Source organism: Artibeus jamaicensis, unplaced genomic scaffold, assembly GCF_021234435.1.
Source record: "Artibeus jamaicensis isolate MK-2021 breed Jamaican fruit bat unplaced genomic scaffold, CSHL_Jam_final contig_484, whole genome shotgun sequence".
In the NCBI taxonomy this organism is placed as follows: domain Eukaryota; kingdom Metazoa; phylum Chordata; class Mammalia; order Chiroptera; family Phyllostomidae; genus Artibeus; species Artibeus jamaicensis.
The window spans coordinates 3,035,456-3,047,753 of NW_026521859.1; the positions used below are offsets into that span (position 1 = coordinate 3,035,456).

General features: G+C 44.4%; 1 protein-coding gene across 1 annotated transcript; it reads left to right on the forward strand.

Moving 5' to 3' along the window:
• The first annotated feature begins 567 nt into the window (after positions 1-567).
• On the forward strand, positions 568-12,206 carry GSTA4 (glutathione S-transferase alpha 4). The gene is made up of 6 exons (XM_037159555.2): positions 568-693; positions 5,938-5,989; positions 7,578-7,710; positions 8,584-8,725; positions 10,302-10,433; positions 11,613-12,206. Exons 1-6 carry the CDS (start codon positions 604-606, stop codon positions 11,733-11,735), a joined length of 672 nt encoding a protein of 223 aa, XP_037015450.1. The 5' UTR covers positions 568-603; the 3' UTR covers positions 11,736-12,206.
• Positions 12,207-12,298: the final 92 nt, after the last annotated feature.

Sequence of the window (12,298 nt, forward strand, 5' to 3'; positions counted from 1 at the left end):
CGAAGTCTAGTCTTGGGTGGCCGAATCTGTGGCCTGGGTGCATTCATAGGGCCCAGGGCTCGCCTCCCAGGGAGGGCGTGCGGGACCCGGGGCCGCTATCACAGGCGTGACGATGGATGCACATTTTGGAGGCAATACTAACACTCGGCCTGTCTACACTCCTGTTTGTGTTATAATCAAATAGGATGATGCTCGTGAAAGTATGCCCACTTGCAGACCCGCGGGTGAGTGTAGACTTCTCTGCAACCCTCCGTGTCTGGCCTCTACCGGCCGAATTTGGGAAATCTAAGATTTTTTCAAGGTCAAAGTACGTAATGATTTGATTCTGCGAAATACAATGCTAACACAAATGCCTTTACAACAAATAGCCCCAGCTTCCCAAGATCTGGAATAAGAAATCATAAATAGAAACAATATGAAACCCGAGGTGGTTAAAAAAAGTTTTAAAAAGGTGGTATGTTTTTGAGTGAGGGAAAGCGCAGTAAGAACAAAACCGTTCCTGTGCCCCCATCGTGAATATTCGTTTAGCCCCTGAGCACTGGGTTGAGGACTCGAAAGTAGGAGGAGCTGCTGCGTGTGTTTTGCAGAGCCTGAAAGACCATCATGGCAGAGAAGAAGCCCAAGCTCCACTATCCGAACGGGAGAGGCCGGATGGAAACCGTAAGATGGGTTTTAGCTGCCGCTGGAGTCGAGGTACCTTATATGCTGTTTCTTCACAGATTTGTCGTACAACTGTGGGACTTTTGAGGGAAACCTCAGTGGAGGAGCCCGGAGCTAGTCCTCTCCCACTAATATTACAGACCTGCTCCATGGAGTCAGGATTCTCTCCTTAACATTGTTCTCATTCGTTTTTCTTTTCCAATACATGGTATGTAGTGCATGGAATTCTGTTCTGCTTTTGACTTTTACATAATCATTGGCTTCTGATCTACCACCAATAAATATTTATTAATAAGGAGAAAAGAAATGAGCCTGAAATTTCCCAGACTGTTCTGAATTATACGATGTGTATTTCTTGTCTGCATCTGTGTATGTGTTGGCCCACAGGGATTTTTTTTTCTGTTTTTTTAGCTTCTCTCTTACAGAAATTTTCCTGTAGGAACAAAGGTAAAGAGGACATTGCCATTAATTCTATGTGCCTTTCACTCAGCTTCAAGAATTGTTCATTTTAATGGTGATTACCAGCAGAAAAGGGGGTGGGGGAAGGCAGAAGACAGTAAAAAGGGGGCAAATGGTGGTGGAGGCATGCTTGACTTTGGGTGGTGAACACAATACAATACACAGATGGTACATTATAGAATTGTACACCTGAAACCTATATCATTTCATTAACCAATGTCAACCCAATACGTTTATTAAAATGTTTTAAAAAGAATCATTAACTTTATGCTAGTCTTATTTCACCTAACTCCTCCCTTCCACTTACGTGGGAATATGTTAAAGCAAAATCCAACATTGTAGTGCTTTGTCAGTTCTTATGTCTAAAAGATGAGAATTTTAAAACATTACCACAATACCATTATTACCCCTTACAAAGTTAACGGTTCCTTGTTTATCATCTAACACTCGGCCTGATTGTTGTAAACTGGTCTTTTTATAGTCAGTTATTCCAGTCTGGATCTAGGTTGGGCCTGCACATTGCATCTGGTTGTATTTCCTTCGGAATAAAAAAAATGAATAACAGTTACTTCTGCGTTTAAAAAAATAAACTCTATATGTGGGAATAATTTTAGATTTACAGAACACTTATGAAGACAGTGCAGAGTGTTCCCATATCACCACCACTGAGCCTCACCTGATGATAACATCTTGCGTATAACCGTGCCGCCACTAAGGAATGAACCTTGGTGCGTGACTGAACTACAGACGACTCAAATTTAATTAGTTTTTCCACAAGTGTCCTTTTACTGTTCCAGGATCCAACATTGGAATCATACGTTTTCTTAGTCTCAATCCATGACAGTTTCTCAGTCTTTCCTTTAATGTACAACCTGGACAGTTTTGAAAAGAACTGGTCGTGGTTTTTTACTGGAGGATTGGTAGGATCCGCCAGTTTGGGTTTGTCTGATGTTTTTCTCAGATTAGACTGAGGTTTGGGGTTGGAGGGAAAAATAGCACCAAGGTGCTATATGGAAAGTGCCCTTTCCATGGTATCACATTAGGGGTTACATAATATTAACATGGGTAATCACTGGTGCTATTCATCTTGGTCACTCGGTTAAGGTGGTGTCTGCCACGTTTCCTGTAAAGTGGCCATTTTCCCTTCTTTAGATGTGAATCCTGTTTAGCCCAGGCTCAAAAGGGTGGGAATGAAGCTCCACCTCCTGGGGTGGGGGTGGGGCATCTGCCTTTAGAATTCTTAGGTGAGGGAGATGTCTTTTTCCTCTCCCTTTATTTATTTATTCATTCAGTCATTTATTTATATTAGTACTGACTTCTGTGTATTTATTTTTTACGTTGGGTTACAATGCAGTCATATTTTACTTTGTTTCTCAAATTATTCCAGCTTTGGCCATTGGAACTCTTCTAGGTTGGCTCTTTGTGTCCTTTCCACATTGCCCCCCCACCTTTCTTTTCTTTCTCCCCCTTCATCAGTTTCTTACTTTTTTAGCACAACAAGGTGCTCCAGCCTGCGCTTGTATTTTCCTTGGCCTGGCCCTAGAATCAGGAATTTCTCCAAGAAGCTCTGGTTCCTTTTATTAGACAATGACATTAACAGTCCAAATCTGGGTGTTAACTTCTTCATTTGTTTTAGTGTGGAAGAAACTGCTCTGTAGAATCTCCCCCCTCCCCATTCTGCATTTGGCTGATTTTAAACACATTTTAAACCTGCTCTTTCACTATCTATATTTCCTGCAAATGGCTGGTTGGATCCTGAGTTGTGATCAGATCCAGGCTCCTTTATCTTCTTTCTGTGTTTACATTTTTTTTTCTTGCCAGATTCTAACAGAAGGAACGGAGCACATGTTTTTATCATACGCCATCAGGGGTGCATGATGTCTGACTGTCTCCCTTTCAGCCGTGCAAAGCGTGACCAGTGCGCTCGGAGACGTCAGCCTGGCCCACACGTTACAAGGTGCCCCGATCACCCTTTCAGATGGTGGCTGTAGCAGCTGCTGGTCAGCAGTGTTGCTAGCGATGACAAAATGCTGATTTTTCTGTTTCTTTCCTTTCACCTGAATTTATTAGCTGTGATTCTCTGACGAAGAGTATTTTTTCACTTGTTAACCATTTAATTACCTTGAAGTACAGCTTGTGTGGGAAAGGCAAGGTAAATGTTTGATTCGGTCTCTTTCTCAATTTTCAGAATAATGAGTTCTGGAACCCTGGCAACCGCCAAAAATGACCAATGAAGGTTGTTGAGTTTGGGGTTTGTGTCTTATTGGTTTGGTTTGGATTTTGGTTTCTTTGTATGCCATTATAACTCCCCACACAGTGTTTTATTATTTTTTTAATTGGTTGATATCCTTTTTATATACAAATGCTGACTTTTGGCCTCTCTTGGGAAATTGGAAGGCGCAGTGACACGGGCTCTCGTTTCCACGGAACCTGAGGAAGGACCCGCCACTACATACACAGCCGGGCCTTTCTAGTTCGGCACCGCCCCCTCGTTCCCTGTTGGCTCAGGACATTTGTGAAAAAATTCTCGGTCCCATGATCTCATCCTGGCCTTCTTATTTATGTCATCTTTCTAAACTTGCATGCTTCTGAATTTACAGTTGTTTTATTTAGTAGGCATCGTAATAGATGTCTTACATCTGTAATATAATGCTTCCTCATGTCCTCTCCCCAATTTTCATTCTACCCCGTCCCTGCTATTCTCCTACCAGTCAAGATTCTTGGTTTCATGAATGGACACTCAACCCTAAATAAGTTAGACAAACAAACTAACAAAAAGCACAGGTCACATGACCTGCTTATCCGGGACCAATCACAGTGGGCAGGTGGGTGGGGCAGAATAATGAGCCCAGCCTGGGTCTTGGGCTCACCCCCTGAGCAGAGTAGAGGGAGCTTGACTGGCTTCCCTCGCTGGGGCTGAACACAGTGGTTTACAGGAACAATTCCCAAAAGGTGATATGGGATGTGGGCGCCGGTTCCTCCCCATGTCTTCGCCAAAGCACATTTTTAGCTGAGTCTGTGCTTATACAGATCTGAACCAATCAGGGACGAGCTGGCAGCCACCAGATGAGGTCGTGATTCCTGCTGTCACAGTATCGGGTTGAGCCTGCGGGGAAAGCACACATTTCTCAGTAATTAGGTAACAACCTGCGTAAGGGCCGCTGGTCCAGATTCAGGGAATCAGCATCCTCCATCCCTGGCACTGGTTTGGGTCCTTAGACATAAATATCTGCTGGATGTTGCCTCTCCAGCATCAAGCACAGATCTCTATCTGCCTGAAGACCCCCCAAACCAGAAATCCAGTCAGATCCCCTTGTTAAGAGGGAAATCGACAGCATGCAAAAGGGAATACTTACGGGCCTGGAGCTCCTACCTAGTTCAGGGCTTCCAGGTAATTCACTTAAAAAAACTGCAAGAGTGTTGAGAAAATGAGTGCTGTGGTGTGGAAGAGGGCAGTTCTCCGAGGTCAGGGAGCAAAGGGCTGGTGGCGGGACCGGAACCCAGCCTCAGGCAGTAATTGCACTGGAGCTGCCTGCAAGTTCTGCCTGATTTTTTTCAAACCTACAGAAATATTGTAATAGTACAATGGGTACCTTTCAACTAAATTTGTTAATAATTTGCTATATTTGCTTTCTTTCTTTCTGCCTTCATTTCCTTCAGTCCTTTAAAAGTAAGTTGCACACATCAGCAGATACCTTCCTCCTCAGAATAAACTGTCCTAATAACTACAATCTAATTGTCACAACTAAGAAAAATAATGCTTACTAAGTTTACAATATCTAATATACAATCCCCATGTCCCCCAGATGTCTACCTCACTTTTATATATTTGTGTAGCAGTTACAGCTGCCTCCTGAACCACCACCCTGATCCAGGATCTAACCAAGATTCGGGCATTTGGTTGTTAGTCTCTTTTCCTCTCCAACAGTACCTTCTACCCGCCCCCGCTGGCCCCCACACCCTTGACTCTGAAAGGGTCCAGGCCACTGTGTTGCAGAATTCCCACATCTGGGTGTGCCTGATTTTTACCTCAGGGTTAGATGCAGGTTGAATGCTTTTGGCAAGGTTTGTACACTGCTACTGTGTCCCTCTCATTCTGTCATAGCAGCAAGCACATGACTGACATTCAGAGTGTCCCTCAGTGGGCAACTAAATTTGACCACTTGGTTGGACAGATGGTGTGACCTCCAGGTTTCTGCATTGTAAAGATACTTTTTTCCTTTGTTGTAATGTAGTGACTTATGGGTAACATTTTGAGATTGTGTGACTAGTCTGTGTCCCATGACCCAATGATTTCAGCACCCTTTATCACCCTTATTAGAATCAGTTATTCCAATGTAGGTTGCAAACTAGTGATTTTCTAATTTTATTATGAATTAGCAATAATTCTACATTACCCAGCATTAATTCTGCTGTCAAAAAAAAAAAAAAAAAGAGCTTTCTCCTCCCCCTCCCCTTTTTCAGTATCATCATTTCTGGACACAGTGATTTTTGTTGTTGGTATGTCTTATAATCCACTCTTCCTGATGCTTGAACCGTCCCAGATTTGACTAGGCGACTATCCTCAGGTAGGGTCCTAAGTTCACCTTTGACATGTCTCATTAGTCTTTGGGTGTCCCTGCTTCCTGACATGCCAGAGTCAGCTGTTTTCCTAGCAGCCCTGGTTGCTTTCAGTGGGCAGTGGTCTTTAGAAACAGGGATGAGGATACTAAGTGTGCTCTTCTCTTGAATTTGGGGGCAAGTTAATTTGGAATTTGTGGTGCTGAATCTGTAATAACACATACCTTTTCTGGGGGGGGTGTCTTTTTTAAACTTTAGTTTGATGAAGAATTTCTAGAAACAAAAGAGCAGTTGCAGAAGTTGCAGGATGGTGAGTATGGACATGAGACAACGCTCAGTAATACTGGTACTTTTTCTAAAAAAACCCGGTATTTCTTTGGAACGGCAAAGGCAATGTTGACGTTAAACATTCAAAACAGTGTCCTAAAACCAGACCAGCAAGAGGGAATAACAGCAGAAATTGCCAGGAAATTGCTTCTTATTTGGTACTTCTGTAAGGGTTAGCTAAAGGGAGAGAGCACTTCCTTCTTCCAACCTCATAAACAGCCCTTCTCCATCCCTTTCTCCTCCCTGACCTTCCTCCTCCAACCTCCTTCTCACCCCCTTCCTTTCTCTCCCTCATCCCTTCCCTCCTCATTTTCCTTGCCTCACCTCTTTCGCCTCCTCCAAATTATCTGAGGCATTGGGCCTACTAAAGTACGCAGATAAAAGTCCCCATTTGCACTGGGCTGCATTTCTGAATGAATGAGCAAATGAACCAATAAAAGACCCCCTTTAAATCCTAGTCAACCCTACCCTCTCCACACCCAGGCCCCATACAGGGGTGTCTGACCCACAGCCCAGGATAACTATGAATGCGGCCCAACACAAAATCGTAAATTTACTTAAAACCTTTCCTTTGCTCATCAGTTTTCATTAGTGTTTGTGTATTTAATATGAGGCCCAAGACAACTCTTCTTCTTCCGGTGTGGCCCAGAGACACCAAAAGGTTGGACACCCCTGCTAAGAAATACCTAGAGGCCTCCCTCCCAACCCCCAGCAGGGCCCTTGAGCCCAGGTTGAGACTCCCCAGAGAGGGATCAGCTGTACAGGGCCGTAATGCCACCTGTCGTGCAGCACACTGCCCGACATCATGAGGCATGTGCTGAGAACTCATCCCCCCTTGACCCTCACATTCCCTCCAGCCTTGAGCCCTTCCCAGGCCAAGCTGCACCCTATACTTGCATCTCTCCCTGGGATTTGAAAGTATTTGATACAGGTTTGTTGAAGAAAGTAACGGGCTACTTTTTGATCAGTGACAGCAAACGTGGTAGAAGTGCTTTATGGCTGTGAAAGAGAAGAACCAACGAGTGTCCATGAGTAGCAGTTGGCGGTTTAGGCTTCATTCTCCCGTCGCCTAAGGCATACAGTGTGTGGAACGTTCTACAGCGATGTAAATGGTCTAGTCTGCACTGTCCAGCGTAGCAACCACTAGCCATCTGTGCCTACTGAGCACTTGAAATGCATCTAGTGTAACTAAGGATGCATTCTACATTTTCCAGATTTTAATTAATTTAAATTTAGGCCTAACTAGGCACATGCAGCTACTAGCTACTCTCTCGGCCAGCACAGCTCTAAAGAAATGCCTTCATTCCATTTCCACACCCTTGTCACTGTGGCGGCACTTTTCCAGGGGTGAAAATGAAAGGGGAAACTTTAGCACAAAGCTAGTTTTCATGCTTCTTTCATGGCTGAATCTGCTCCCCTGAATGCGGTTGAGGTTATCTCTCTGTTATTGGGAAGTTTTACCCTGTTTCCTACGGCTATGGCCCCACTATCCCTTTTCATTCCCTACAGCACTTTTTAGGGGTTGGGGGGCAGCGGAGAGATCACCTCTAACTCTGGGCTTCCATTCTCAGGTAACCACCTGCTGTTCCAGCAAGTGCCAATGGTTGAAATTGACGGGATGAAGCTGGTGCAGACCCGAAGCATCCTCCACTACATAGCGGACAAGCACAACCTCTTCGGCAAGGACCTGAAGGAGAGAACCCTGTACTGTGGCCCCTCCTGAGTGCTGTCGTTTGTCAGCTTACTGATGCCTTAGCCAATCTGCAGTCCCTGCAGTACACACCTTGTCTGCTTTATGTGTTCCTGTATCATTACTGTGAACAGTGAATGAAAACCTAGGAAGGTTGTGAAGACCAGTTGCAAAGTCACTACAGAGTATCTGAGTGAAATGATAGAAAAGAATTGAATTCAGATACTGGGTTGTGTATCTGGAGTGTGATAGTTTCAGTTTTCAACATCTTTAAAAGCTTTGATAATGCTCTTTACCTTCCATGCAAATTTATTACCATTACGTACATGATAGGACTAGGAAGCTGCTGTGACGTTCAAGGCCTAGGATACTGTGCCTTGGATTATCATTTGAATTCAAAGCCTGGTCCTTGTACCTCTTAAAGGCACGAGCCCTGGCAATGTGTTAAGCTCTGCAGTCCTGATGAGTTTCCTGTGTGATTGGGATTATAATAGCACATTCCTCAGAATGTCATAGGAGTCTATAAAATACCGGATATGGAGTGTTTACCACCATTCCTGGTACATACCAAGCATTCCATAGAGATAGCCACTCTTTTTATAAATGGGGAGTTCCACCCACACCGCACTCGGGTGCTGGGGTGAGAGTGGAGGAGAGGGGGCCTCAGCTTTCTGATTTGTGACAGATGTTTCTGAAGGAATTTTCCAAATGACAACTATAGAGTTTTCTCGGTATCTTCCCTCTTAAGGGACGGGTGTAGATGAATGCTTCTTGCTACTTAAGTTGTCAGACCCCTAAGAGAAAAAGCCCTCTGAATTGCTTTTTCAGTTGTGGAAGCCGAGGAGTTCTAGGAAGGGAAACTAAGAAAAGTGCTTTTTGGTTTTCAGGATTGACATGTATGTGGAAGGGACGCTGGACCTGCTGGAACTGATTATCATGCACCCTTTCCTAAAACCAGACGATCAGCAGAAGGAAGTGGTTAGCATGGCCCAGAAGGCCATCCTTCGATACTTTCCTGTGTTCGAAAAGGTAGGAGGCAGAGAAACCTGGGGACAAGCAGACCCAGGCCACAGGGAGCTGCTGCCAATGTCCCTTTTCGCTCATGACAGTGTTGGGCTAACCCAAGGGACTTCTGGGAGCTGGCAGTAGCCATCCACACAAAGCCAAGGTGTCTTGGAGCCTCTCGGACTCCACTAGGACCACATCATTCAGAAGTCTGGAGAAATATGGCTCGCCACGTGTGTGCATTATCGTGGCTTACATTCACCAGGCGCCCGCCCTGTACAAGGTACAGAAAAGCAGAAACTCCCTCATTTATTCATTCTTTCATCCCACAGACGTTTGTGGAACAGCGTTATGTGTCAGACATTCTACTTAACAGTTGGATGTGAAGAGAAGAACTATCGCTCTTTATTTCTCTACCCTTTGCAGTTTTTTTCTGTGCTGTTATTTATCTTGTCTTATTACTCTGCTTTTCTGGACTTTTAACTCCTCTTTCTCAACTGAGAGGAATTGTTTTAAATGTTTCAATTAAAAATTAAACAAAAGAAGACAATGTTAAAATATAGACTTGGCAGACTTCCTCTGGCCATCTTCATGGAATTAGATTCCAGAAGGGGTGGTATTTCCTGGGTTTTTCTGTCACTCGGTTTCATGTTCTCTTGCCCACAGGCACTTTGCGAATGTAAAATATGATAATGTAGACATGTGGCGTGACAGGGGAGAAACAGGTGCCTCGGGGAAAGGCCACCGCTGGTTCTTATGTTTCAGTGGCCCAGATGATGTCAGGTCTCTTTCCAACACATGAGCTAGAAATGGTTACTCCTCTTTTATACATAGTGAAACAGAATCACAGGGAGACTGAGTGATGTGCCCACGGAGGAGAGCTGGGGATGGAACTCGGCCCTCGGACTACAGATTCTGGATTCACTGTACTCCCGCACTCTGGCTCCAGTGGCTGTGACAGGGTCCCTGTTCGTCATACATACCACACACACGTGTGCACATGTCCTCGCACTCATGAGCACCCGAGAGTTCCCTGCCAAGGGGATCTCCCTCCTTCTATCATGGTTCTTATGACTCTGCACTTATATGGTGCTCTCAAAATGGGGATCATGCTTTTAATTCTCTCTGGCTTAGAAGATGTGAAAAGAAGCCCACTTTTGTATAGTCAGGTCCAGTTTGTGACTATGAGCGTTGATGTTTGCAGAAACAACTGGCAAACGAGATTGGACTCCTTGGCAAGGCCCTGTCGCTTACTCCCTACATCACGTCCGGAATTCATCAGGGCTAGTTCATTTCTGTAAATGTATCCTCAGTATTTATAGAACAGATATATCCTTTGAAAGTACTGGATGCTAAATCCAGATTTAATGTCCTTCACCGTCACAGTGTTCTGTTCTGATATAAGCAGATATTTAAGGGTGCTTACATATCTATATGTTTTGTGCATGCACAGTCTGATGTAGGGGGCTTCCTCCTAATTGATGTTGTTAATAAAGAGATGAAAAGATAAGGCCATAGGGCCACCGGCACTGCTCTGATTCAGTAGCTTCATCAGTGTCTCCAGAGTACTGTAACTGATGTGAACTGCTCACCCCTGCAGGTCCTGAGGGAGCACGGACAGAGGTTCCTCGTTGGTAATCAGCTGAGCCTTGCGGACGTGGTTCTCCTCCAGACCATTCTGGCCTTGGAGGAGAAAATTCCCAATATCCTGTCATCATTTCCTCACCTGCAGGTAAATACAACCACGTGTTAGAAGACTGGTCCAGAACTTCTCGCGACCTCCCTTCAGTGCCTGTGGGTGGGGCGGGATGCCTGTGTGGGCACATGACTTTTTAAGATTCTAGTTAGTAAAATGAAGTGAAGGTACAGACTGGACATTGTTTTCCTGCTTCTTAGATCTTTAGAGCTGAAAGATCATTTACATGTGAAAGAAGTTTCGTGTTGCTTTTATTCCGTAACTACACTTGTGGAACCAACTTCTTACACAGCTTAGCCAATAGGCGCTTGCCATAGATGTAATCACGTGAGTGGGATGCATCTTTTCCTGTTGAATGTACTGACCCGGAGGACGTGAGCATCAGTGTCAAAATGGTCTCATCCTCAGGGCACGGCTCCTGTTCTCAGAAATGACATAGTCTCAGATCGGACATGTCCAAGCCTGAGTTTCGAGAGCTAGTAGGAGACTCCCTAAACATCATCCCAAGGAGCTCCCACAATTCCCCGTCCCAGAAATTCTGAGGAAAGATGGGTGTGAGTCTGCTTATTCCTCACTATTATTCTGGCAGGATTGATCTCACAGTTTTGAAGCAGTAAAGGGCTTTCAACAACTAATCTCATCCAATGATTCAACACACATATGAGGAAATAGAGACTCCAGGTAAAGAAGTCAGCAGTCAGATGGCCCAGCGAGTGGGTCCCTGAGTTTGCCTAGAACCGCAGCCTTTTATTTGCAAGTCCAGTGGGCTTCCCTCTGTACTAGGGGTTGGCCAACTACATCTCCCCCACCATCTGATTATACCATCTGATGACTTTTTAAAGCACTTTTATTTAAATCACTTGTGCATTTTCTGTAAACAGACCAGTATATTTAAGGTACTTCCTAAGTCTTTTTTCCCTCTTTAAGCAAGAATCATAGTCCTATTCTAAGTACCTTTTTAATTTTGCCATCTCTGAAAAAAATTCACATCTTGCTGTGAACAATGAGGTTTGCATAAAGCCGGGTCTAGATCCCAGCCGTTGTTGGCAGAGATTGTAAAAAACCATACCCAAAGGTCAGATCCTAAACAGATGCTGGATTACGGTTCTGGTTGGATCTCTGCCAAATACTTATTGAATAAATTTTGTTGGATGGACCATTTGGAACAGCTATACCTTTGTGGTTAACCTTGAACATCTGTGTTTTCCTTTCTAGGAGTACACAGTGAAGATGAGTAATATCCCTACTATTAGAAAATTCCTTGAACCTGGCAGCAAGAAGAAGCCTCCTCCTGACGAGATCTACGTGAGAACCGTCTACAACATCTTTATGCCGTAAAGCAACGCGGGCGTCTGTGAGTGAGAACCGCCCCTAGAGTTTGCCGTGTCCACAGTAGTATCTTGATGCCAGGCTGCCGTGACCCCAGCTCCGTCGTGGTGCTCTGTATAGTGGTTCCTAAGTTGGGTCTTTCATGTCAAGGACGTCTCTTCTAGAAACATTGACATCTTTTTTTGTCCAGTGAATAATGTTACGGACCTGTTTCTGAAAACCTTTTTGGAGAGGCTGGCATTTAAGTTAGACCTGATCCGAACTCACTTCCTGACAACAGGGGAGGGCGGGACTTCCTGTTCTCCCCTGAGCTTCTTCTCTCCTCTCCTGAGCCCATTCTAAACCCCATCTGGTCTCTTCCTCGTGTTTAGTGTCTAGTAACAACAGAATATCTAGTGACCATCTCCCCTCTGAGCTATTAGAAATCCATGGTAGTAATGAATGTGGTTGATATAAGCCAAAATAAAGAATTACAAATCACTGCCCTATTGCTAGAATTTTTAAATTAAATTGTTTGGAATCTATAATACAGTTACATGGCTCAAAAATCAAAAAAGCATGAAAGGCTGTAT

Bases quoted from the DNA above. Each gene is read 5' to 3' on its own strand.
- GSTA4 (XM_037159555.2), top strand. From the start codon at position 604: ATGGCAGAGAAGAAGCCCAAGCTCCACTATCCGAACGGGAGAGGCCGG. The intron at 694-5,937 runs GTACCTTATATG...TTTAAACTTTAG, and splicing joins TAGCTGCCGCTGGAGTCGAG to TTTGATGAAGAATTTCTAGA. The intron at 10,434-11,612 runs GTAAATACAACC...TTTCCTTTCTAG, and splicing joins CATCATTTCCTCACCTGCAG to GAGTACACAGTGAAGATGAG.